A 25,217-nucleotide genomic window follows, 5' to 3' on the forward strand; every position below is an offset into this window, starting at 1 on the left:
GAAACCGGGGTATGCAGAAAGGCTACCATCCCTACTTCATATGGCAGTTTTAAAGACAAATAGCTAATTAAAGCAAGTGCTGTTCTGCAAGATGTCATGGCACTCGTTGTGCTGATTTCCCACCAGCTGTTGTACTTCCGTTTTAAAACTTGGGGGATCGGCTCATCCACATCAGATGCTTTTTACAAGATTGATTTTTAAGGTGTATATTGAAAAAAGGGTTGTTTTCTATGTCTTGAATTATGCAATCTCTTACTTAGATCTGTACGCTAGGCTGTGGAACTACTGTGCCAATTCAATGACTTGTACAATGTCTTTATGGGTTCATTTTCCCATATATACCCCGAAGCCTCTTGACGTAGTTCAGTTTCCATCTCCTCACAACAGGGTGGTCAGCGATATGTGGTTAAACAGACGCAAAGCTTTATTAAACATGGGTGAATGCTGAAAAAAAATAAATAAATGTACTAGGACTGGAAGGAGGTAAAGCAAAGTGCAACGCCGTATCGAACGTGCCACTTGCCTTGTGCCTTTTGTTTCCAGAGCCATGCAAGCAGCTGTGATGATAGCCTTATCTGCTGACCACACTGCTGATCCAGGCAGCCTTTCCCCTCCCAGCTCACCCTGCACACTGATACAGCACGGCGTACGTGTGCAAAGAGAGGAAACCTTTCAACCCCAGATCCCAAGAAACCACCACCAGCTTCAACTCCTTTTCTGTCTGCAGGTACTGCTACCTTGCAAAACAGCGCAGAGGCTCAGGGACCGAGGGCCTCATCAATATCAGCAAATTAAACAGTGCCTGGGGATGAACCATGATCATCTGTATTAGTAAGCTGTTCAAGCATTTCATGGCCTGCGGCAATTACTGCTCCCCCAAGCCGTTCCCGGGCACAGTCCAGAGTCAAGGACCTAATCTCAATTAGCCATCAGCACGGAGCCACCGTCTTTTGAAGTGGCCAGTATTTTACTAGCATAGATGCAAGCTCTTCTATGCCGGTTGGTCTCTGTGCCCTGGAATATCCCCAGGTATATTTAATTTACTAATATAGAAGTAGTAGATAACGCTTCATGGTTATTCAAATGCCTGCTATCTCTATTGACCAAGATATGTGCTTCTTGCATCGGACAAGCAGCATGTTAGCTGCCCCACTGAAAGAAGAAAATAAACCCATCACAGCAAGGGACCACACTTTAATGGCGTTCAACTTTGATCACACTTCAGCAGAGACAAGTTCAGCCACAAACCTACAGGGCTGCTCTAGTGACTTCTCTGGAGAGTTGATGGTAAACATTACAGTTATAACCTAACTCTTATCGATTGTACATGAAACCCATCACAGCAGTGCTGCCCAAGTGATCCTGGGATTTCTTTTCAAAGAGGCAAGGTCATGCTTGGATTAATAAATGTTGAAAAACACCACTTTAGGACAAGAAGAAAAAGATTTGGAGTGTGCAGTTTTAATCCTGACATTAACAAGCTCACAGGTTAAGAGCAAACTTTATTCATACAAAGGTCTTAAAACTATCCAAAGTGACACAAGCTCCCTATTGCTAACATACATCATGCTCAGAACAACGGGTTTATTTAAAAATACACTTTATTTACAAGAAATTCAAACTTCATTTTGAAAAAAAATTAACTGTACATAAAACTTTAAGTAATTTTTCACTAATAGTTAACAAAACCACAGTGAGATTTTCCATTCATTGAGTCAGCAATCATGGAAATTACATTTTGGCACATTATTTAAATCACATAATGAACAGAAAAACTGGAGGAAACTTTTAAGCAACACAACTCCATAAATGTAACAACTTTATACAGTGACATCCTCATATCAAGGTATCACTGTTCAAATAAAGTATTTAACATAGAAAGTGCTTCCACTGTACAGCAGAGTAAGTAGTAGAACCTATAGAAATCTTCATAGTGTTTGGATTATCTTTTCAGAAATGTCCCTTTTATCTGCTTTCCAGTTAGTGATCCAAGCTTTCCCCTAAGGTGTTAATGAGTGACTGATGAACTCTAGTGATTTCATTAGACCTTCTCAGGCTTAGGAACCAACTTTCTTTAAAAAGTTGGTTCAGGTGGAGTGCTTATAAAGAATTTCAATATATATAAATATATATATTTATATCTCAGGATGACTACTTAGACAACACTTTGACACAGATCACAGGACATAAAAGAGTCCTTGGAGTAGCCATCCATAGACCTTGGGTGGTGAACTTCACTTCGGGGAAAATTTGGATGCCAGCATATTCCCTTCAAAGTTCAGAATAAAAGGGAGCACTGAGGACAGTAAGTGTTATAATCAGGTAGAGGCGGGGGGAAAGAATAGGAAGAAATAAACAAGATCAAAAAGTGGTTTGCAATGGTAAAGTGTATCGCATAGCAAAACCAGAAAGAGAGTGAAGTTGAATTAAATGGAGTGCAAAAATTAAACCAGTGCATAGAAGAGGTGTTTCTAAACTGTATTATAGGTACATCACCATGACCAGAAGGCTAGCAAAACCATACTGCTTTTATTGAAGAGACAAAGAATAAGAAAAACATTAAGAGGAAAAAACCACGGTTGCACGACAAGTCAAAATAAGTATCGCAAAGAACACGAGGAGAAGGAAGTCAACTGAAAATTTGGCAAAACAAAGGCAATGCTCCTAAAAATAGCATCAGTTATTTTTCTTTACATAGACAAGCAAAGGCAAGATCTGCATTCAGAGAGTTACAGAAGAAGGAAAAATTACCTATCAAATTGACATGTTCGGTTAAAGGATAACATATGAAAAGGTGACAAAAAAATTGAACGCATTTTAAGAAAAGGCCCACGACTGATGAAGGCCAGTAAATTGCTTTTGCATTCAATGCCATGTTAATTTATTCCATATTTCACTCTTGCTCCAAAACTATCTGCCAAGGCTAGCAAAGGTTTCGTTGTCATACAACTAGGTCACATGTATGACTGGTTATGGATCAGAGGGCCACATAAGCTGGACACGCAGTTGAAAATCACTTGTGTTTTAAGCAGATTTCCTTTGCTACAGACAGTGATGGACAGATAGGGGCAACCACGGCAAGAGAAACCGAATGCCATAATGGTGCAATCAGAAGGGAGTAATTGAAGAGGACAGGGTAGCACAATCAACCTGCAATCGTCAGAAATTTTACATTACTGACTTGGAGGGGGAAAATAGGAATTTAGCTGAAGAGGCCAGAAAAGAGTTTTTTCAACAGTGCAATACACTACAAAACTGAATCTAGAACACGTGCCCATACATGAGGGCAAATACTGAAATATAGTGTATTTCAAAATGAGGTAAGCTTACTTCAAGAGAATTAGAAGAGATATGCCAAGAACTGAAGGGAAATAAGCCAATACAAAATACACACTGATTGGAATGAAGGCTTCTACAGAAGTAGAGAGGGGCCACCCAGTAGAGCCTAGTTGTGACACACTTAAAACAGAGAAGAAAAATATTTTCTTCCAGGACTCAAAGGAAAACAAGGATACCGGGTCAGAAACCTTAGTTGGATACCCTGAAAGTCCCTACACAGAAAAAACAAGGTTCACCTCATAAATAATATAGCTCTGTTGGTTTTGCTTCCTTAAGTAATAAAGCAAATTTTAAATCTGCTTGTTTTCTAGACCTGAAGATTTCTATAATCCCTGGTATTTTCCTATTTATTCACGGGCAACAATTACAGTACAATCAACCAGACAAGAAAAATGTTTAAGAATGTTACTTCATTGTATTTTCAGGTTACAACACTTCTAAAAACTTAAAAAATAGATAATCACAGTTTTAACAAACACTGGAAGGATAAAGAAAAAGATAGTCCATTTTGTCAAATGCCTCAACGTTACACATACTAGTTTTCTCCAATTCCAGAATAAACAATACTGCCATTCCGTCTTCCAACCATTTAATAAAATGTATATATAAAAAGATTACCTGATTTAAGACACAAATGCATAATTATGAAAGGGTGCTTCTTTTAGCAGCTATCTGGGAAGCAAGTGCTCCCATAGACTTTGTTGTCATTTTGGGAGCTTTCTATTCCCATTCTCAAAAAAACTATAAATATATTTGTTATTTACATCTAAACCCTGACATTTACACATCATCACAGATGAAAATAAGGACAAAAAGAACAGAAGAAAGGGCTGTCTTACTTTATGCCACACGCTTTTAAAAGACAGAGCGATTCTTAAAATGTTTCCTGATTTACATTAATTCGTGCAGTAACTGCCAAGCAAGGTCCTGCTGCTTCCACCTCTGCAGCTGCCAACAGAATCAAACAGACTGCAGGATCAAGCTTTTAATTATACTAACACACAGTTTAATTTATATAATACAAACCTACGATGGAAGGCTATAAAATATATCAATTCACCCAAGAATCTGTTCAAAAGGGGTAACTACAAATCTAGAAATGTGCTATTTAGACTGCAATCACTGCTTCAGTAAATAGCATTTTCCAAGCAGTAAAACAGCCCACTGTGTGTTTTAATAGTCGTTGACTTAATGCAATCGTCCTTATTAATAAGGAGTTGGCTGCTTTCTAGCCAGCCTTACAAGGAGGTCCTGGTATTTTCCCAGCCCAGGCAGGAAATCAATTTTCCCTTTCTGTTAAGGTGTCACTGAGGAAAAGACATCACTATTTTATAGTGGTGTCCCCATGAATAAATGAATACCCTGCCCAGGCCACACAGACCACTGAAAGGCTGCTTTTGACAGCAAAATGCATTTGAAAGCTTCTGGATCTGGTCTGCATAGCCGGTGCAGCTAAGCACTACGCTCAGTGTGAATTAGGTAGCGGGTCTCCTCTCCAAGAAACCTGGAGAACAGACCTGACCTAAATCCAGCACTGGTGACAGGGCACGTCATCTTGTTTTCCTTAGAGCACCCTTGCATGCCTTTAAAAAAGGCAAGCAGCAAAAAGATAAAGGAACTGCTTCACTAAATACACCGTGAAATACACCTTTGGGCAGGGGGAGGAAGGGCAGGGCAGAGGGGAGGGCTTAGACCTTTACCATAAATCAGCAAGAATTAATCAAGGCTAAACAAGGAAAAATTCCCTGTAATTTTTTTTAAAGCTTCCTCTAAGTGATAACACTGCATATAAAACTTTAAAGGGACTTCCTTAATTAATACAATATCAAATTGTGTCTTAATAATAGAACTGCAGAATTTTAACTGCTCATAATAAACACATTAGCTTATTTATTCAGCATGAATAATGACAGACACTCAGTGTTAAAGATTCTGCAATCATCCCGCACCATGATGAATTAAGACCTGTGGCTATTATAATTTCTGTTGTCAGGAGAAAAAAAATAAAATAAAAAAGACCCGAGTTATACAATCACAACAGTGAACAAGATAAAAGTTAACTGGCTGACTGCCTGCATTTCCATTCGCTAGAATCAGTACAGACAACGTTAGTAAGTATTTCTTTGCTTTCATGACAAGAAGTCTATTCTTTAGCATACTTATCTGTGATTAGGCTAAGACTCCAGTATTACTAGTAGAGAAGCAAGACCAGCTTCTGCTCTGTCCCTAAATACAGGAGTCAATCAAGAAAACAATGCAAGTCAAAATTCCTGAGTGCTTCCCCTCCCCCTTAAACACTCTTAATTTCCTTCACAAACCCCACTGGCCAGAAGCACAAGCGTTACTGTTAAACATGAACTGTCTATGCAAAAACGGGTTTTAAGGATCAGTAAAGCATCTCTACTGAAGTCCTTTATAAATATACAGTACTTCAGCCCAGTACAATCACAAACTGGCCACAGGGCTTTCAGGAAACAGCGCACTTCAGCAGAAAAGGCCAGAGTTTCATTCCCAGTGCCACCGGCCATCAACTGCGAGCATCAGTGCAGACAGCAATACACCCCATCCGCTCTAACAGCAGAAATTCACACGTAGTTTGGCAAGGAACTGGGTTAGGCCGTATCAGAAAAATCTTAGATGAATGCAACGCCCTTTGTGGAAATATGAATCCTTATTTCAGATACAAGGGGGTTTTAGGTGTGTTTTGGTTTACAGCTAAAGCACAGAAATCTTTTTGCCACACCAACTTCAGCTACAACCACCGATGACCCCCTCTCCAGCCAGGATACATTCGTTCTATGAAAACATTACGCATAGTAGAGGGAATTGTCTAAAGTCGTGTGCTGCTCAACTGTGATTTGTCATCAGACACGCCACAATTTTTCACGGTTTTAATGCTATCCTCTGCCAGTGGGTACTCGATAGGGATTTCAATATCATTTTTACTTGAACCATTGTCTTTATGCAGTGCAGAAAGGCAACTATCGTTTTTCTCAGTAGAACCATTAGTTTTAGCCAGGGGGGGCTCCCGCTGACTGCAGCACAGCTGAGAGTCACAAGCTTTTGAGATGCAGGGTGAGCTGCACAGTAGCTGGGAGGTCTTGCGGTCAATGTACTCGGGCTGGATGGTCACAGAATGGACCCCTGCTTCGTGGAAAACCTTCCGTATTTTATAAGCAGCATCTTGGTAATCAGTAGGGGTTTGGCACTTGATATGAAGAGTAGCAATATTCTTCCCACCTGCAAGTTCCCAGACATGCACCTCATGAAGGCTGCTAACCCCTGGTACACGAGCTAGTCTGTCAGCTGGAAGACATAAGAGAAACATATTAGAGGCTTTGGTGCACTGGCTAATTACTAGCTTTCCCATTAAGAGTCCTATCCAAAAGCAGCAGTCTCTGAACTATCTTTTTAAAAGAGCTGTACTTAGTAAAATATATCTACTGTCTTCATGGCCCCCAGAAGAGGGCCACGAAAATGATCAGGGGGATTGAACACCTCTCCTATGAAGAAAGGCTGAGAGAGTTGGGGTTGTTCAGCCTAGAGAAGAGAAGGCTTCGGGGAGACCTTATTGCAGCCTATCGGTACTGAAAGGGGGCTTATTAAAAAGATGGTGGCAAACTTTTTAGCAGGGCCTGTTGCGACAGGACAAGGGGTAATGGTTTTAAGCTAAAAGAGGGTAGATTCAGACTAGATATAAGGGAAGAAATTGTTTACGCTGAGGGTGGTGAAACACTGGCACAGGTTGCCCAGAGAGGTGGTGGATGCCCCATCCCTGGAAACATTCCAGGTCAGGTTGGACGGGGCTCTGAGCAACCTGATCTGGTTGAAGATGTCCCTGCCCACGGCAGGGGGGTTGGACTAGATGATCTTTAGAGGTCCCTTCCAACCCAAACTTCTACGATTCTACTCCCAGCTGTCTTCAGTTCAGCCTCCAGATGACCACATGAGCAGGCCACCCTTCCTTTTGGGTTCACCCCGTCCCTTAGGCTCCCTAATGGCAATTTACCTGGCGTTCAGAGAAGCAATGTTAGAGCACCACTTCCTTGGCCAAGACCCCACATCTTCTCGTTTCTTTAGGCCTGAGCATGGTGGAATTCCAGAAATAACCAGTGCTGCCCCACAATTAAGCAGTGTGAACAGCCCCAGAGAGCTACAAAATTAACCAACCTTAATGGAAATTTCTAAGCTGTTTTGGAAGCCTTTTGGAAGAAACTGCTGCAGGGTTGGGAAATATTGTAATTCAGTGTTGTTTCTTTCACAAACACCCCACACAAAGCATTAACAGCTCAAGACCTGGTATTTTTGATGTATTGTTGGAGTACCACATTCTCAAAATGCATGCTTTAACTAATCCAGAGAGATTTGAGTCATGTTGCTAGGACACAGGCATGTGACTATTTCTCACGGTTCTTGAGAATTTAGAGCTATTATGAGTAAATAATCCAAACATGTCATTCCAGAAATAACATACGCATTGAAATATATCATTAAAATTAATAGCATTTTAACAACAAATTTGACTTACTCAGTAGTTGCATATTAACACCTTTGGGAACCATCTGCAGCAAAATAATTGAGGTCTCCTTGATAAGCGGGAATGCAGAAGACAAGATGATGAACACCATAATTACTGTCAGACTTGGATCAATGTAGCACTGCCAATTACATGGAGCATTCCCCAGAGGAAGTAAATGGAAGATTGTAGCAGTAACTACCACGACCACAGATCCAAGTGCATCTCCCATAACATGCAAAAGAACACCTGAAACAAATGGCACAATTTCCATTAGTGGGGGCTTTTTACTGGGGGGGGCGGGGGGGGGGGGGGGGGGGAGGAGAGTAAAGCTGCATTTTTCAAGTCTGTTCTACTTGACATGAAAAGTGCAATATTCCAAGCACTAACTTCATAACCAAAGTTTTCAATAACAGCTTTCAGAACAAAACAACAAGGGAAATACTGACTCTGAACGACAGCTGCTTAAGTGGGATGAATTATTAAACATGTAGGGTATGCTAGCAACTGCGGTCCCACTGCAATGCCATGGCAACGTAAAATGTGTTTGCTTAAATGCCTGCAGATTATTAAGAGATCCTGGCACATTAAATCTCAATTCTCAATTAAAAATTGATAACTAAATCTATCTGTTCTACCCTGGAAGCTGAGAGCCACAGGCCACCCCCAGTAACAGTTATTCTCCTCCATCAGCTTCTGTTGAAATCTGAAAAATTACCTAAGTGAAACCTAAGCCCATTCCTATGGCTCCAAACGCCCTCAAACTCGAATTTTTGGATCAAGCTTGATTACTAGTCATATTAAACCTTGTCCCACCAACACTACTAGCCCTCAGACCCAAAAAAACCCAGAATCTGGTCTGAGAGTTAGTCACATGCACACCACGGTTTAATATGTGCCTGGACTACTCTAAGTTGAGAGGAATGCTGGGTACCACTTTTTACATCTATAGATATGTTTTTGCACAAAAAGTAAAGACACAAAACAGGCTTTTGTAATAACACATTTTTAGCTGCCCTTTCAACTACAATGACCAAAGTAGTCTTCTTGCTATAAAGTTACAATAATCTAAGAACTCCTTTTTTCTTCCTTTTTTTTTTTTTTACTACTTTACATGACCTTCCCTCTTTCCATCATTGCTCAACTGTACTCCAGTTTTGTCAGTCTTTACTGTTCAGACTCGGATTTCATTCCAAGCCCTGCCTAATTCATAACATCTCTAAATATATGAAGTCAATTTCTTTGTCAGTACTTTTTATTCGCAGCCTGTGAGAGAATAAAAAGGATCATTTGCTTTTAACATCCCTATGACAAGCACTTTCAAGAGCTTCACTCCAATTTAATCACTTCCTCTGGGCTGGAGAAGCTGTAAAAGGCTCCCTCTGAAAATCATTAACAACACAGCAAAGAGTTTTGACTCTGGTGATGCCGGACACTGGATTAGACCGAGAGCCGTGCCTGTGCTGCTGTCTCTTGCCAGCTCTTTGCATGAACATTGATCTGCAGTGTGAGAAAAGAAGTTCCTCTGAATCACTTGGGTCAGATAAGAAAGTACAAACTTCCAGTGAGCGCAGCTCTTTCTGCTGGAGTCAGGCGTGTTCTGCCCCATTTGGCAGACTCCCACAGGGCTTTACTCCTCCTAACAGTGTTGCAGTGTTTCCTTTTCATTTACAAATAATCCCGATTCTGCATGGGCTATCAGCTATTGCATGAACAAGAGGGACAGGCAGGATGCAATTGCCAAGGCAACTAACTCGAGAGCACAGCTTAAAAAGAACAGGAAAATGTTCCAGAAAGTCTTCTTCTGAACTAAGAAAAAAAAGTAAGCATGTCAGAATTATGATAAATTATGAATTGAGAATATGGAATTTGGAAAATGCTTATTTTACATTATTAACATCGTTAATATGTACATCTTGGTTACGCATCACAGAATGAGGGCCTAGTCAGAAATGAACCCATTTCCCTATAGATCCCCAAAAGCTATGGTTATAAAATAGAACCGAAAATGAATTTTTAGTAAATAAAGTCAGTATGGTAAAACTACAGGTAACACATCGTTTCCAACAGCTTGTGTTGGAAAGTCTGAACTACTCTGCATATGCTCAAGAAGTAAAAGGAGTAATTTTACACTACAATAATTAACCCAGTCAGGCAGAATGTCTGCATTCCTGTTCCTACCACTTTTAAAAATCAAGGAACCAATTCCCCTGCCAATCCATTTTGTCCAGCCATGTTTTTCAGGGAGGCTCTGATTCTATAATGTATAGAATTTTTTGCCAAGTGATTACAAAGTAAGTATAGCTATGTAACTAACTTACAGCAGTAAAGAAAAAACATAGATTTTGAATCAGAATTTTAAAGACACGTATCTGTAACACTGGCTAAAGAAGCAAAGAATATTTGTAAGGACAATAAAAAACGATTTTGCAAAGATGACATACTAAAGTTAAAGTAGCACTTAGAGAAAAAGTCTCTTTTTAAAAATCAAAGAAGACAGGTATCTTAAAATAAACGATACCAAGCTCCTTATCCTTCAGACATTTTTGAAAGTTTCCAGCATCATTATGCCTAAGCACTGTCGTTCAGGCAAGTAAGGCCTTCTCTAAAATATACTCATCGGTTTCTTATCCTCTCCTCCATCCCTGAAAGTGACATTTTGCTTTTTCCACTCCAATTTGCCATAATATCCAGTGACACCAACTTCTAGACATTCAACAAAGTGTTGTGGCTCTAGCACATGGTTTGATTTCCAAAGCGTCTTCCCTTACAGACACATCTGTGTAACTCTGAACAAACACTTCTGAAAGACAGGTAGACAGACACACACCAAAAAAAAAAAAAGCCAGGTGCCTGACTGCCATGTCAACCTCTAAGCTGAATTCATGTGATGCCAACTTACACAACTTTGGAGCAGTATCAGATGCTGATAGGTGACCATAAGAAGCCTGAAACTACCATCCTGTTTCAGCTTTCTGACAGCCCTTTCCTTGAGGGACAAACTCAATTTTTAATACACTCAAAGAGACCTGCTTTTGGCTCTGCTCAGAATAGGTATGTAAACGTGTATGCATATAAACACCTATACAGAGGGGGAAAGAGACACTTGGTTAATTTATTCCTAGAAGTAGCTATACAGTTTCACTCCAGAGACACCCGGAGACCTGCCTAATTACGTAACAGGGCTGATACTTATGCCTAACACCCTAAGAAGGGTTGATACTGTCACAGACTCTCTCAGGGACAGGTTCACAGTTCAAGGACCTGGAAAAACACTGTGCTGAAGCACCAGATTCAGCACCTTTTTCCTCGTGCTGACTAGAAAACACTGTTAACCTCGGGATTCAAAGAAATTCTGTCTTCTGCCCAAAAGCATTTTGAAGTTGAAAACTGCTCAGCTACTACAGCAGTGACACTCAAAGAAGCGCTTCATAGATACCTGCTTTACCTTCCTATAAAGCCTCTAGTGACTTGAGCTTAGTGCAAGAGGCTTTGTCTCCTTTCCAAAAAGTTCAGCTGCACTCTTCTAAAGAATTAAAATCAAAATGTAAACACACTCGGAGCCAAATCAGCATGACACTATTTTGGTATTATCTATGCTATTACATACAACCAAAAGCTTTCTGCTAAAGATAACTGGGTCCATATACATAGAAGCATCCTGGGCTTTTGCTCCATTTCTTACTGATATTTGGCAAAAAAAAATCTGCAATGGAAACCAGAAAGTGTTTAAAGGTAATATAATATTAGCAGTATCCTCCCATGCTGTACCTCTGATGTTCAAGGCTTCAGACTTTCTCTCTTTTTTCTTCTCAGGCCCCTCTTCAGGGCTTTTTTGGTCATTTGGTGAGTCACCTGCATTCAAAGAAGAAACGCTGTGTTGTGTATAAGCTCTACAAACAGAAAAAACATCATCCTTCTCAAAACCAACTTATTTCAAAGATGATGAGAAAAAAAAAAAAAACCCAAACCCAAACCAAACCATTTTCCATGCAGCTCTCTGAGCAATGCCTCCCTCACCCATCCCGAGGGGACGCCCAGCAGCCAGGTGTAAAGTACAAGGTGAAAGAGGCGGTGGGTGTCTGAGCGAGCTCGGTAAAATTCCTCGGGGCTCACGGGTGGGTTTGGGGCTTCAGAAGGGCCCAGAGGATGGGTCTGGCAGCTCAGCGGGTCCCAAGGGCAAACAAGAGGGAGAGAGGGGACGAGGAGGGCCGGGGAAGGGTGCGAGGGGTGGGGAGAGATGCGGGACACGAGGGGAAGGCTGGACGGCGAGGCGGCGAGGATGCAGCCGAAAGGCACCTGCTTCATCCGCCTCCCCCGTCAGGGCGCTGCCGGGCACGGCCTGCAGCGTGGTGGCAGCAGGTGGCAGGGCAGGCGGGCGGCGGCGACGGCGGCAACAGGCGCCCCAGTCCTGGAAGACGAGGAGCCCCACGAGGTTGACGGCGAGGCCGAGGGTGCCGACGATGAGCACCAGCCGGGCATCGTCGATGGGCTCGGGCCGGGCGAGGCGGAGGATGGCCTCCACGAAGATGGTGAAGCAGAGGGCGGTGAGGAAGACGGCGTTGCTGAGGGCCCCCACCGCCTCGGCGCGGCTGTAGCCGTAGGTGGCGCGGGGACCCCGGCGGCTGCGGCGGGCAATGCGCCCCGTGGAGAGGCCCACGCAGAGGGAGATGAGGTCCGACAGCATGTTGAAGGAGTCGGACACCAGCGCGATGGAGTTCCCCAGGTAGCCCGACACCAGCTCGGCCACGAAGAAGCCAGCGGTGAGCACCAGCACGAAGATGAGGCGGCACGTCTTCCCCGAGTACCGCCCCATGGCGATGGCGACGGCGATGGCGGCGGCGGCGGCGGCGGCCGGTCCCACCGGCGCCCCTCCCCGCGCTAGCGCCGGGCCATACCCAGCCGCCGAGCAGGCAGCGCCGCCAGCCCGCAACAAGTACAGCCGCCCAGCCCTTAACGCCGCCGCCCGCCGCGCCAGGCCCCGCCCGCCGCCCTGCCCCGCGGGGAAGGCGCCGGCCGCCCGCCCGCAGCGCCCCGCACCGCCCCACCGCCACCGCCACCGGCAGCGGCGCCGCGCCCCCTGCCCGCGCCCCCGGGCGGAGGGCTGCGGGGGTCCCCCGCTGCCCGCCCGCCCCGCCGCTGCGCGGCCCCCGGGGCTCACGGGTCGTTAGGAACGACCGTGGGTTATACGAAATAGATAAAATACGAAATAAATACGAACTAAAACGGCCGTGGCGAGGCGCGAGCCTGGCAGCCCGGCTGGAAAAGGGCCCGCTTGCATCGGCGGAGCCATCCAGACAAACCCAGAAGGCTGCCCTGCGCGCTCTGCAGGACGCCAGGTACCACCACGCTGTCCGAATACGGTGAAGTTTCAGTGACGGATCCAATAATTATACTCCTTTGGTGCTTTATCGATGGGTTAAGTGCCAGATCAGAGGATAGAGTGCCATCTACTGAACCAGGTAACTTCCTGCAGCTAGCCTTTAAAAAGGTATGTCACAGCAGTACCTAAGCGTGCATGAATCTAACATCAGCCTATGAGAAAAATAGTTTCAGGCATTTTTTTGCCCCACAGAATAATCTATAGGAAGCATAATAAAATGAGTAAACCTCTGTCTTGTATTTGTAGATACTTTTTTTTTGTTATAACTTGGGAAAGTGGCACTCCTGCATGCAGATGGAAAAAGGACAGAGCCGGACTACTGATACAGCATTTCGAGATGATGGGAGCCACTGGATAATCGAAGGAGGTGCCGGGAAATTAAGCCATTCTCAAAAACAACTGCTATTGTCACTAGATTTTCAGTGACCCCAGACTGGACTTGGGATCATCATACAATTCTTCTTCATGTTTGAGTTCAGAAGTAGGTAAAAAAGAAAATCAGAACTGGGCCCAAGAATAATATACTTAAATAAAAGACATAAGACCTAAAGAAAATAATGTCCTTAAAATTATATCCTGCGAGAGTCTGGAGTATTTCAATTATACGAGAGGCACACCAGTGCTTCAGCAACTACAGTTCACACTGAAGTGCCACATGAAACATTTCACCACGCTTGACAAAGCATACATCACTATCAGATAATAAACCAGCATGGCCAGGGGACACTATCATGTCCCTCCTAAGCAAAGGTGTTGTTCTCTACAACCAGAAATTCATTAAAGGCCTCGGGAATTTCCTCTTTGTTCTAACTCTGAAGCAATTGCGCTGTTACCGCTGTTAATTGTTTGATCCCTTGCTTGAATACATCTTTTAAATGAGGCCTCTCAATTCCACCTAAATTATGTGTACACAGCCAAAGCCTTTCTTGCATATAACCCAAGATGTACCTTAACCTCTGGAGTGGACTTACGTAGCCATTCAGGGAATAACCTCCCGTGTATCTGCAAGGACTAAAACGCACAACTCCCCATTAACTGGAGATTCTTGTGCATGTCCTTCACACATTCAATGCCCGAGCAATGAAAGTACCCTCAATATTCAAATTAACAAATGCGTGAAAATAGATGTATTGAAAAGAATGTTACCATAAAGACAAACACACTAGTGGGAGCAGATAGCATAATCACATCAATGCACATTTGATGAGAGATTTTAAACAGTAGTGTCAAATAAAAGCAGTGTGACATAGATAGAACAAAAAGAAGAAAAATATATGAGTTATAGGAAGTTTAACTAGTCTATTAGGTAAAAACTTTAAAATGACAGACTGTATCTTCCTTACTATAATTAATGACAGAAAATTCTGCCTCTGGCACTTCACTTGCAATCAAAAAAATTCACTGAAGCCCAGTTCATTGCACCTGCATAGAACTGAAAAGAATTTCCAGTGGTTCTTATTTTAGGAAGATGTATAATACAGTAGCTGGAACATCATTAATCTTCCTGTGCAAAATATACATTAATTCTCTTTGGAAAAAAAATAACGTGTCATAGCCCTGAACGCACTTCAAAAACATAAAAATATCACAGTTATTTTGAAGAAATAGTGCTAAAAATATCATTTTCAGCAAAGGTGGCTGTGACTAAGTCCTCTGACACGGAGCACAATTACAGGTGACTCACTGAAGAAGTCAGAAGCAGTACGTGTCAGAGCCTCAGCTCTGAAGCTGTGTCTGCTGATCCACTGATTCTTCCTTCTTCTGCATGTCAAGCTAATGTATTTCGATCTGCTTCCCACGATACAGCGGCAGTCTGAAAGCCACACACTGACATAGGAACAGAGCAGTGTCTGTGCTGGGTTAGACCAGAGGTCCACCTCTGAACTATTTCCACTTCCCATCTACATCTTTTGGAGATGAGGGAGCCAAACCTGCACAGTCTTCAAGACACAGGTCAGCCACAGATTCATACAGGGGCACAGCAAAGGTCCCGACTATCTCCTGTACTCCTTTCCCAGTACTGCTTCACATTTGATTCACTTTCTGTCTTCTGAGCATTTAGCATTTTTATGGAACTGATCGTTCTCTCCTGCTTTCTGTTTCTCATCTTCTGACCAGTTATTTATCCATGCAAGGGCCTTTCCCTTCACGCTGCTGAGAAAGCCTCTTGGAAATCCAAGCTTTTGCCCACCCCGCTATACATACAAGCCTCCCTGCCCTCTTCATCCAGGTACCACTATCACTTCAAGACAAATGACTCCTAAAACTGTCATCTGAACAAAGCTGCACTAAGCATTCTTGTTCAGTAAGTCGTCGCTTTCAATAACAAGAATAATTAATTTAGCTCAATCTTCAGAATAAAGTGTGTGTTATCCCCGTAGCTCTTTTGCACCTTGATCTTCTTCCACACAGTCCAAAAGAAAGTCTTGATCCTGCACGTAGGAGGCACCGACCCCATTACCAGGGTTTTCACTCAGGCTCTCCTCCCCTTGTGGGCACTATGGTTCTGCTTGCACCGATCCACTTGCAGTATCAGAAAGTTTGATCTCAAATCCTTTTAGAAAGGAACTGTGTTTCTGATTGTTTTGCAGCGTGCTTAGCACCTTTGTGTGCAGACATTCAACAATATAATGTTACAGTTCCACTTATTCATCCAGTACTGAGATTGCCTGAGTAAGTTATGTTTTATTAAACAAAACAATCAACCTAAATATCCCAGTCGCTCTCTTTCTAACTATGCTGAGTTGAACAGGTCGCTTTTAGGAGGTTCAGAAAAGGTCGTCCAACACCTTAGTTTTCTGAATTATTTGCCAACTTTAGTTTCAGCTACAATACTGCTAGAAGAGCTGTTATTGCAGTTTCCTCATCCTAATCAGGAGCAGGAATTGGTAACATTCTTATGAATTGGTAAAATTCTTACGAACGAGACAACTGTCCTTCTGAACCCCAAAGATGCAAAGCACTCCTGTAAGCTTCAAGATTTCTGTGCGTCAAGTCTTTAAGGTTCTCTACACACCATTTTTTAACACTTACCCATTGGCAGTCAGACCCTCTAGCCAACACAGGCTATCCCCACCTGAGGCCATAAGGGGATGCTTAGGCAGCAGTAAGAGCAGGGTAAGTATATATGATACTTTCCCAGAAAGCTCTTCCGTCCTTCAAGTATTTTCAGCTCAAGCGAGTTTCTGAGCTAGGTATCTCTGTATTTAGTAGCTGTCAGTGGATTTCTCTTCCACGTACTTGTCCAGCCTTTCACTCACCAATGTAGACTTCAACATTGCTTGGCAACAAGCTCCACACATCCTCTACACATGGTGTGAAGAATCACCTCTTTCTCTTTGTTTTGAACCTGGATCCCATTAGTTTCATTTGATATATCCTAGTTCTTGTATTAGAGGACAGAACAAACAGTCGACGACTACTGACTTTCCTTATGCCACTCTTGGTTTTGCAGACTTGTGTCACACCCTCCTTAAGTTACCCATTTTCAAGGTCACAGGTTAAAATCGATTTAGTTGTTCCTTGCAGAGAAGCCATTATCAGCCTTTGAAAATAGGATTTCTCTGTATTACTGTGAAATATTAGACAACAACAACAGCAGTAACAACTGTAATGTTCTTCCACTGCTGAATGAAGAATGAAAATAAGATCACTCATAGCCTTGTGGTGCTATAGAATTCAGATAGTGAAAAAAGTCTTGAAAATAAAGAACTAATTCTGAACACTGTAATTAAGAGAGATCACTCTTCATCCTGCTTATCAAAGTCCTGGCAGAGATTACTTTTTAACCCATCATAAAAATGATTTACAAAAGATATTTCAGGAATGATCTGGAAGAAACTAGAGAATGAAAGAAACAAATGCCCACACACCGCTGTACGTGATAAAGGAGTCATGTCTTTTTAAGACTGTGGGGTGAAAAATACTACATTTGCACTAAAAAGCTGAGGCTGACCCTAGGCACATTACATTTAAAGGCAGCATCCCTAGCTGTAAGAGCCTGAAATCCAATGGGTGGGTGAGAATGGACCTTTAAGCTTGCGTTTCTCTTTTTGTACGGAGCCTAAACCATCTTCATGCCGACAAGACCTGTTGACAGCCCTGAAGGCTCTCATGAAGCTTGTTTCTTTAAATTAGGAAAGTTGGGCCAAACTCATAGCAAACCTAAATTGAAACAATGTGGTTGGCTTCTGCCACAGGTAAATTTGACCACAAAATGAATCACGAAGTAAACACCAACCAACTGACCTTAGTGTGCAAGATGGTTAGTACAAGAGTATTCTGTTTGCAGTTGTTTTGTTCCTAGCTGTTTGCTCATTTTATTCGTATCTCCCTCTAATTCTGCTCAGAACGATACCTGCAAGAGGAAGATGGGGTCTCTTGGCATACACTGAAGGGCAGGAGGGCTGGGAAATCTGTTCATCAATCTTCTGTTCCCTTCAATCTAGGGAGCAGAAACCTGAAAGTTAGCCCTCCAGCAAGAGTTCAGCAGCCTGGGTGAAAGTTTTATCAGCGTCCTCAGCAGAGTACAGAGGTGAATGTCCCTGGCTTTTTTAATCACAGCTGTGACTGTTCAGGACAGGGCAATGAAGCTGGTGAGGGGTCTGGAGAACAAGTCTGATGAGGAGCGGCTGAGGGAGCTGGGGTTGTTTAGCCTGGAGAGAAGGAGGCTGAGGGGAGACCTCATCGCTCTCTACAACTACCTGAAAGGAGGTTGTAGCGAGGTGGGTGTTGGTCTCTTCTCCCGAGTAACTAGCGATAGGACGAGAGGAAATGGCCTCAAGTTGCGCCAGGGGAGGTTTAGATTGGACGTGAGGAAAAATTTCTTTACTGAAAGAGTGGTGAAACATTGGAACAGGCTGCCCAGGGAAGTGGTTGAGTCTCCATCCCTGGAGGTATTTAAAAGACGTGTAGATGTGGCGCTTAGGGACATGGTTTAGTGGGCATGGTGGTGTTGGGTTAACGGTTGGACTCGATGATCTTAGAGGTCTTTTCCAACCTCAATGATTCTATGATTCTATGACAGTCCTGAAACTGTCCCAGGGAGATACCACGGGCTGCTGGACATGGAGAACGGATTTTTCATGCCCTTCCAAAGGGGGCTTGAATACACTGGTAGGTCAATCTGACATGATGGACCTGTGGGATTATTTATTTCCTAGCCTGGAATGTGTTCTTTTTATTAGATTTTTTTCTATTTTAAGATGGTTGTTCAGTTTGTTAGTTACAAACCACCATTCCCTGCCCTTAGTATCTAGCATAAAGAAACCTTTTGAATACTTTAAGACATATCCAGCCAGTATCTGCTCTACTACCTGGATAGTGCTTCCCTGAATATTTCAACTACTTGATAATTCACTTTAAGAAAAGTGTAGTTCTGCTAAGTTTCCCATATATATATACACACACACACACACACGCCCCCATATAACCTTTTCCTACCAGTAGGTAGTGCTGCATATTGCAAAGAACATGAAGAGGAGAAAGCCAGTCACTGCTTTTGTCATTGTAAATTACATTGAGTCCTACTGCAAAAACTTCATTTTCTATGCCAGCAGCATTTCTAGACTGAAGCTGATACCAAACCTGTGCCTGTAGCAAACTCTCTGCAGAACAGCCATCCAAATAAAACAATTGCAGTTAACGTATATAACATGTCAGCCTTAAAATCCCGCATTGTATTGAAACTGTTTATGACTTTGAAGTCAGTTATCTTACAGTCCTTTTATTTCCTTACAGCTCACCACAGATACTATGACGTAACTCAGACAGTCTGTCTATGCATTTACTATGAAATTGCTTCAAGGTTGAGAGCGAATGCAGCTACCCAAAGTTCAGTGGTAATAGTACAGTTGGAATCTAGGTTCAGAAGTTTTGATCTTACCTTTATGCTGTTGCATAAACCATTCAGGGATGCTTTGCTTGCTTTACTTAAAGACTTAAAATTTTCATTCCACACTTTTCATTTTGACCAAAAGGTAGACCCAAAACCTTTGCTTTTACTTGTTTTGATGCAAAATTTTCTCCTTGAAAACAATTGGAGAAAGTAAAATGTCTCCCCCTTAGATTAGCTTCTGAGGTTTCTTTTAAGAGAACAAAGCATTAAAAAAAATCTTAAGAAAAATTATTGAAGCACGTTGCTAAATAGACTTTCACAGTCTCTTCCCATCTGTCTTGTCTTTCTTGAAGACTCTGGATTAGAGCTTCAGATAATATAAGTTAACACAGCTCTGGTAACCTTTGGGGTAGATGCTCAGAAAAGCTTTGGAAGAATTTGGTGAGGATTATTTGGCACGCTATTAAACTAAAGACGACCTTCAGAAAAGTTCAGTCTTAGGTATCTGATAAACACTTAAAATTACTTTGAGAGTTTCCCTTGGCCTTTTTATTCTGTTTGAGAGGACTAGCTCCAGTAATGCTGTAGAAATCAAAGCCAGAAAATCTAAATATGTGGTTAGAGTAGGCTTTGGTCACCTGCATGCCAACACACTAACACTTCTGGGATTTACGGAAATAAATGCATAAGGCATACATCCCTTCATTTACACATACTATGTTGGCAAGCGTTTAGGAGTTGGATGCCGCAGTGCACTACACAGGCAGCATAAATCCATGAGGGTGTACTGTGTGAATGAAGCAACCCTCTGTTGGTAAACTCCTGTGCTGCACATTCAGCAATCATCTGTCTATGAATGCAGTCAGGGGATGAATTGGCATGAAGTGTTTACCGAAGGGTTGGTGCTTTTGGGGAAAAATAGTATCAACCTGGTGAAGGTATACTCAAAAGAGAGGTAAAATAGAGGTAGTAATGCTGATCTTGAGGAAAAGCTTTCAGGCTTTTCAAGTGTGAAAAGCACAGTAAGCCAGAGGTTTGTTGTTACAGGTGTTACAGCCAGGGTTCCTTCCCATTCCTTAGAAAGGTCCCAAAACCGTCGGACTGGCATAGTCTGGCACCCTTTCAGCAATACATTAGAGAGAAACCTGTTCAGACCAGGGAACTTATTTTTCCCTTCTTAAATGCAGGTGAATTAAGCGATCATGAAATGCATTACACTGGCAGCCTAAGAAACCGAAATCCTCTGTTCTGGATCTCTAATCCCCAGGGCATTTTTGTCTCCTGCAGGATAGATTGTTGGGTCCATTGAATCCGAGAGCGGTGCTAAAAATACTATTGCTTTTCAATACCTGCACACTTCTGCTCACCAGGTCTCCACTGGGAAGGTCTATAGCATTAAGATACAGGTCAAGCAGCCACTTACCCACTTATTTTAGCCTATAAATGTTCTCACTTCCCCTAGGATCAGTATATTTGCAACAGTAGACATGAAAGTTGAGTTCAGAATATTACAGCAACAAAGCCTTCCCAAGTCACCCAGCCAGTTAAAGCTAGTACCTCTCCTCATCTCCCTTCATTCACAGACATATAGCCCCAACTCTCTCCTACTTAAAAAAAGCCTGCAAAAAGAGGTATGCCTCCCAGGAAGCCTCAGGATAAACAAACTCACTCTGCATAAGGTCCAGGAGGAGGAAGAAGGTATGTTTTCCACTTATGTGACCGCTAGCTTACATGCCACCTCTTATCTGGGAGGCAGGCTGCTGGTGCACAGTGAGATAGGAGAATGAAGACCCAACAGCGTTATCACGTAAAAAGCTCACGCACATGCCTGCTAAATTGCACCTACCAGAATATAAAAGCGAGCCACTTGGCTGCTAACACAGAACGTGTTTGATTTAATGAGTTGTGAACTGTGCAAAGACCATGAGGTCTCTCATGAGAAGATTAGGGCTGTTTCTCACAGCCCCAGCCATTCTATGGGTGGCTCGGTATTGCACGGGTTGGGCTAGGTGACATCTTCTTCATTTCCTGCTTCCTCCCCGCCTCCCCATACAGATCACAAGATGACAGGACAAATGTTTTATCCACGTTAAATCTTTATTCATTTTCTCAAGACAAACAACAGAGAAGTAGTATAATCACGCTAATGTGGTGCTTTTCAAACTGTGGTCGCCCTAACAGTTTAAAACTCTGTATAAATGAGTAGAAGAGACAATTACACTGAACTACGCAAACAAGAGTAAGCCCATCTCTGTGTGCAGTAAAACAGGCTTCTGTATTTTTATGACTGACTATAACGGCTATAGCCAGTATTAAAGTCGTCTGGTATTTATTACAAGAGCCTGATTTTTTTTTTTTCAGCTGCTTATTACTTTGCCATATTCTTCATTTTTGTGCCAAATCTTTCTGTGTAAGATACAAGACCTCAAAATTGTCAGAAAACTCTGGCTAAAGCTGCTCTGTCATTTCCAACAGCAGCAGCAAGAAAAACATTTTGTGAATGTTAACTTCTGGCAAAAGTTCCTTAGGGAAGCTTTAATATTTCTATGTTTTAACAAGTATTTCCTGGATTTTAAGTCAAAGCAATGACTAGTCTGTGCTGCCCTCCACGCTGCCCTGGATAGCCCAGCTGGCCCAAGTATCTCTACACAGCAGTTCCTTTAGAGAGTGTAGAAATATTTTACACCTCTAATAGCTGCTTTGGGCCAGCATCAAAAGAAAGAACAGGGGCACGTCTTCCCCATACTCTTGCTGACCTCTCCTCTTAGTGCTAACGTAGCGGGGGGAACTAGACTGCCTGAATTAAGTGCAAAGAGGGGCAGAGAGACCTTAATTTAACCTGGTGGGAAGAGATGGGCGCTTACAGCTGGCAGAGGGAGCAGACGGGAATTTGAACAATGAGCTAGAGAGAGAGGCAAAGGGGGAAGGCAGTAGATGAAGACTTAGGCAGTCGGACACAGAGCAAAACAGTAGCAAGAACCAGAAAAAAGAGAAGGGGAGGGGCAGAAGAGTAAGAAGAGTAAGGGGCGAGAGGCAAAACAAACCCAGCCGATGGGTGGAGGAGGGAAATTGGGTCTGCCTGGGTAAGCAGGGATGGCAACTTAGAAAAACACATTTATACTTGCTCAACAAGAATATTTGTACTAAGATGAGAACCTGAGGCGTGGAGGTTGGAATGAGCTAAATGAGGAGTACAGAAGTAGAACAAGGGGAAAGGACGGAGAGCTGGGTTGGCACCTGTGAACACCACCCTCTGTGTCCACTGGACCTCAGACCTGGCTAGCAACGCTCGTTGTAGGCATGGCTCTGCCCCTGCTGCCGGCAACACCCAGAAAACCCACCAGCTAATTTTTCCATCCCTGACGGTAGACCACACAACAGATAAACAAGATGAACTGTTGGCTGTTGCGATTAATCATGGCACTAATACACGTGGAAGAATTTGCTTCAGTGGATTTAGATGTTCCCATTGCCCTCAGCACCCACAATACAGCACTAGATGACTATACCACTCTCTTTATTTTTTGCTTTGTATTTTTCAAAGCGATGCAAACAATCACATACAAGAGAGAAGAGGGCTGTTTAAATCCATTCCCTACTTGGGGAACAGAGATTTGAAAGCAGCTCTCCTACTTCCCAGGAAAGCCTAAGAGGTAGAGGGCTACTCTACAAACCTTCCAGCGAACTGTCACCAATGTCAGGAGATTGCTCCGGTGTCACCAAGGGTATTGCCCGTGGACAGCTGGGTTGCACCAGCAGTATTCAGAGACCATGTTCATCCACTTGAATTTCTGCTAGTGCCACTGATGCACTAGAAAACTTGCCTTGACTTCCATCTCCAGGAAAGAGTATCTTTTCCTCATACACAAGATGACAAGAGAGATGGAATGCCTTTTTTTTCATGTTGTTTAATATATACATAAAATATATATAAAGGATATAAGCATACTTTTTGGAGTACAGCTATTTGGGGAATAACACTTCTTTTAAAATAAATGTAATAAAACCCCCACTCAGGTTGAATATAGAGAGAATTAGAGGAAACAAATGTGAGATTTTACCTAAGTGGGGATTATAAAATCAAGTCCAGAAGAAAGGAACATTCCCTCTACAGTACAAAATAGCATTGTCTTGCCTGTAGGCATTACCGCAAGCAGAGAAGATTCACCGTACCAGAAATAGAGCGGCAAAACCACCGACAAATCTACCACTGTGTTTATGGGGCGGTACAAAATTCATCTCTGGCTTATGCCACTGAAATTCAGTTGAAAGCAAAGTGGAGTTGCCAGATATTTGGATGTGAGTCTATCGGAGGAAGAGGGATGGCTGTGTTGTCCCAGAGAGTTGTTAGGAGCAGGATCCTGGAAATTCGGTGAAAATGGCATTTACCTACACAGCTGCCATTAATTTAAGTTAATTCCCTAATTGCCTGACACTCTCCACCTTTGGTTTTAAGTGCTTATGTGTTGCTCCTCCCTGACTTCAGCCAGAGGCATAATTTTCTGCTAGGGTGAAACCAAGAAGCCGTCACAGAGACTAAGACTGTCAGGAATTGCTGTCAGTTCCTAACATAAAAGCCAATTAAATCCCCCTGCTAATTACCTACCACCACAACTTTTGTTTAAAAGCCGCTCAAATTTTAAACAGTTGGGTATCTAAACAAACAGGCAGCAAAGTAAGTTGTGCATCTGGTTTTAGTGTTATACACTAGTAAAGTTAAAGCTTCAATATTGTCTGGGGGTACCTTTAATAATGAACAGAAATATTTTCCACTTTAAGTCCTCCAGAAAACACATTAAACACTGAAATGTAGACTAACAAACTTTTAATTTCTATCTCCAAATCCCTGTCCAGCCTGAAAGTCAAATATAAAACTTACTTTACCTCACCTAGAACAGTACATAACAGCAGCTGCTTTCTTAGACAGGTTCTCTTAGCTTTCCCCCCAGGATGTCCAGTTAATGCTTTGCAAATGTCTGTTTCCTATCCCAACTGAAATATTTCTATTTTTAAGAAATATGTTTGTATATGTATGTGTGTATATATAGGTACAGAGAGAGAGAGAACACGCATGTATCTTATGTCAAATAAAGTGAGATATTTTCTGCGGGAATAAAAAACCAGCCCCCATCCCTCCTCCCAAATGTAGAAATTCAAAAATCCTATGCTAAGAAAAATAAACTGAAAGGCTAAACCTCTGCGCACTCAACAGAACCTCCTGCAAAAGATTTATGTAGAGAGTATCACTGTTTCTCCCCTGCCCCTCTCTAAAGCACAGGCTAACAAACATAGCAAAGAATAGTTCAGGCTCTGTATTCACAGGTTTTTCGGTCAGCATTCAAATATTCTCGAAACAGTTGCCTTTTACCCCCAAATCAAGGAAGGCCGAGACTCTCCTTTTGCCCTTACCTACTCTTTTGTCTCGTACAGACTGTGAACACCTCTCAAAAGATAACCACGTCCTAGACAAAAATTACAGCAGAATTACTAAAGCATGGAGAGTTACTGATTGTGGATGATTGGTATTTCAGGATTAGGTATTTCCTAATAAGTATCTCCTTAGGGTGGTAGTACACCTTGTCCCGTGTTTGGCCAGCCAGTGGATTAGGGAGAAAATTTCTCTTGTAGATCACTGTACTCTTTAGAAAGTCAACACATACACTACTTAAACATTATTTACTGAGAAACACGTGGTGATAGCTGCCTTGCAGAATAAGCAGGAAACATGTATGGGTTCAGACATAAAATCCATTACTCATGCTAAAAAAAGGATGAAGAAAACTACGTTTTACTCGCCCATCTCAGAGAAGCAGTAAACAGTCTCTAGAAAAGTCATTAAGCAGAAGTGTAGAGGGCTGGGAACGTTGAGCAACTGCGTTAGGTTATTTACCTGTTTCGGTGTCTCCTTGGGGTTCACGACAATAACAGCAATCCATGAAGATAACATAGTTGAACACATTGAAGAACAGACCTGCAAGCCCAACAACAAGGACGAGCAGTGCTTTCTCAGTCTTCTGAGGATTGATAAACCTCTTGATTGCCTCAACGAAGATGCTAAACATCAGAGCGGTGGCAAAAACAGAGTTGCCAAAAGCTCCCAGCACATCTGCCCGGCTGAAGCCAAAAGTGTTAGCTTTGTGCCA

General features: G+C 42.6%; 1 protein-coding gene across 1 annotated transcript; it reads right to left on the bottom strand.

Annotated features, from left to right (window-relative positions):
• Positions 1 to 1,461: 1,461 nt before the first annotated feature.
• SLC30A10 (solute carrier family 30 member 10) lies at positions 1,462 to 12,687 on the bottom strand. The gene is made up of 4 exons (XM_076334592.1): positions 12,155 to 12,687; positions 11,627 to 11,710; positions 7,868 to 8,104; positions 1,462 to 6,645 (listed from the first exon to the last, which is right to left on the bottom strand). The coding sequence occupies exons 1-4, from the start codon at positions 12,669 to 12,671 to the stop codon at positions 6,170 to 6,172; spliced, it is 1,314 nt and encodes a 437-aa protein (XP_076190707.1). The 5' UTR covers positions 12,672 to 12,687; the 3' UTR covers positions 1,462 to 6,169.
• Positions 12,688 to 25,217: the final 12,530 nt, after the last annotated feature.

This window comes from Aptenodytes patagonicus, chromosome 3 (genome assembly GCF_965638725.1).
Source record: "Aptenodytes patagonicus chromosome 3, bAptPat1.pri.cur, whole genome shotgun sequence".
Classification (NCBI taxonomy): domain Eukaryota; kingdom Metazoa; phylum Chordata; class Aves; order Sphenisciformes; family Spheniscidae; genus Aptenodytes; species Aptenodytes patagonicus.

Coding starts and splice junctions, on each gene's coding strand:
- SLC30A10 (XM_076334592.1), bottom strand. CDS start 12,671: ATGGGGCGGTACTCGGGGAAGACGTGCCGCCTCATCTTCGTGCTGGTG. Junction 11,711..12,154: donor GGGGGAGGCGGATGAAGCAG/GTGCCTTTCGGC, acceptor CTTTGAATGCAG/GTGACTCACCAAATGACCAA. Junction 6,646..7,867: donor TGTTAATATGCAACTACTGA/GTAAGTCAAATT, acceptor TATGTCTTCCAG/CTGACAGACTAGCTCGTGTA.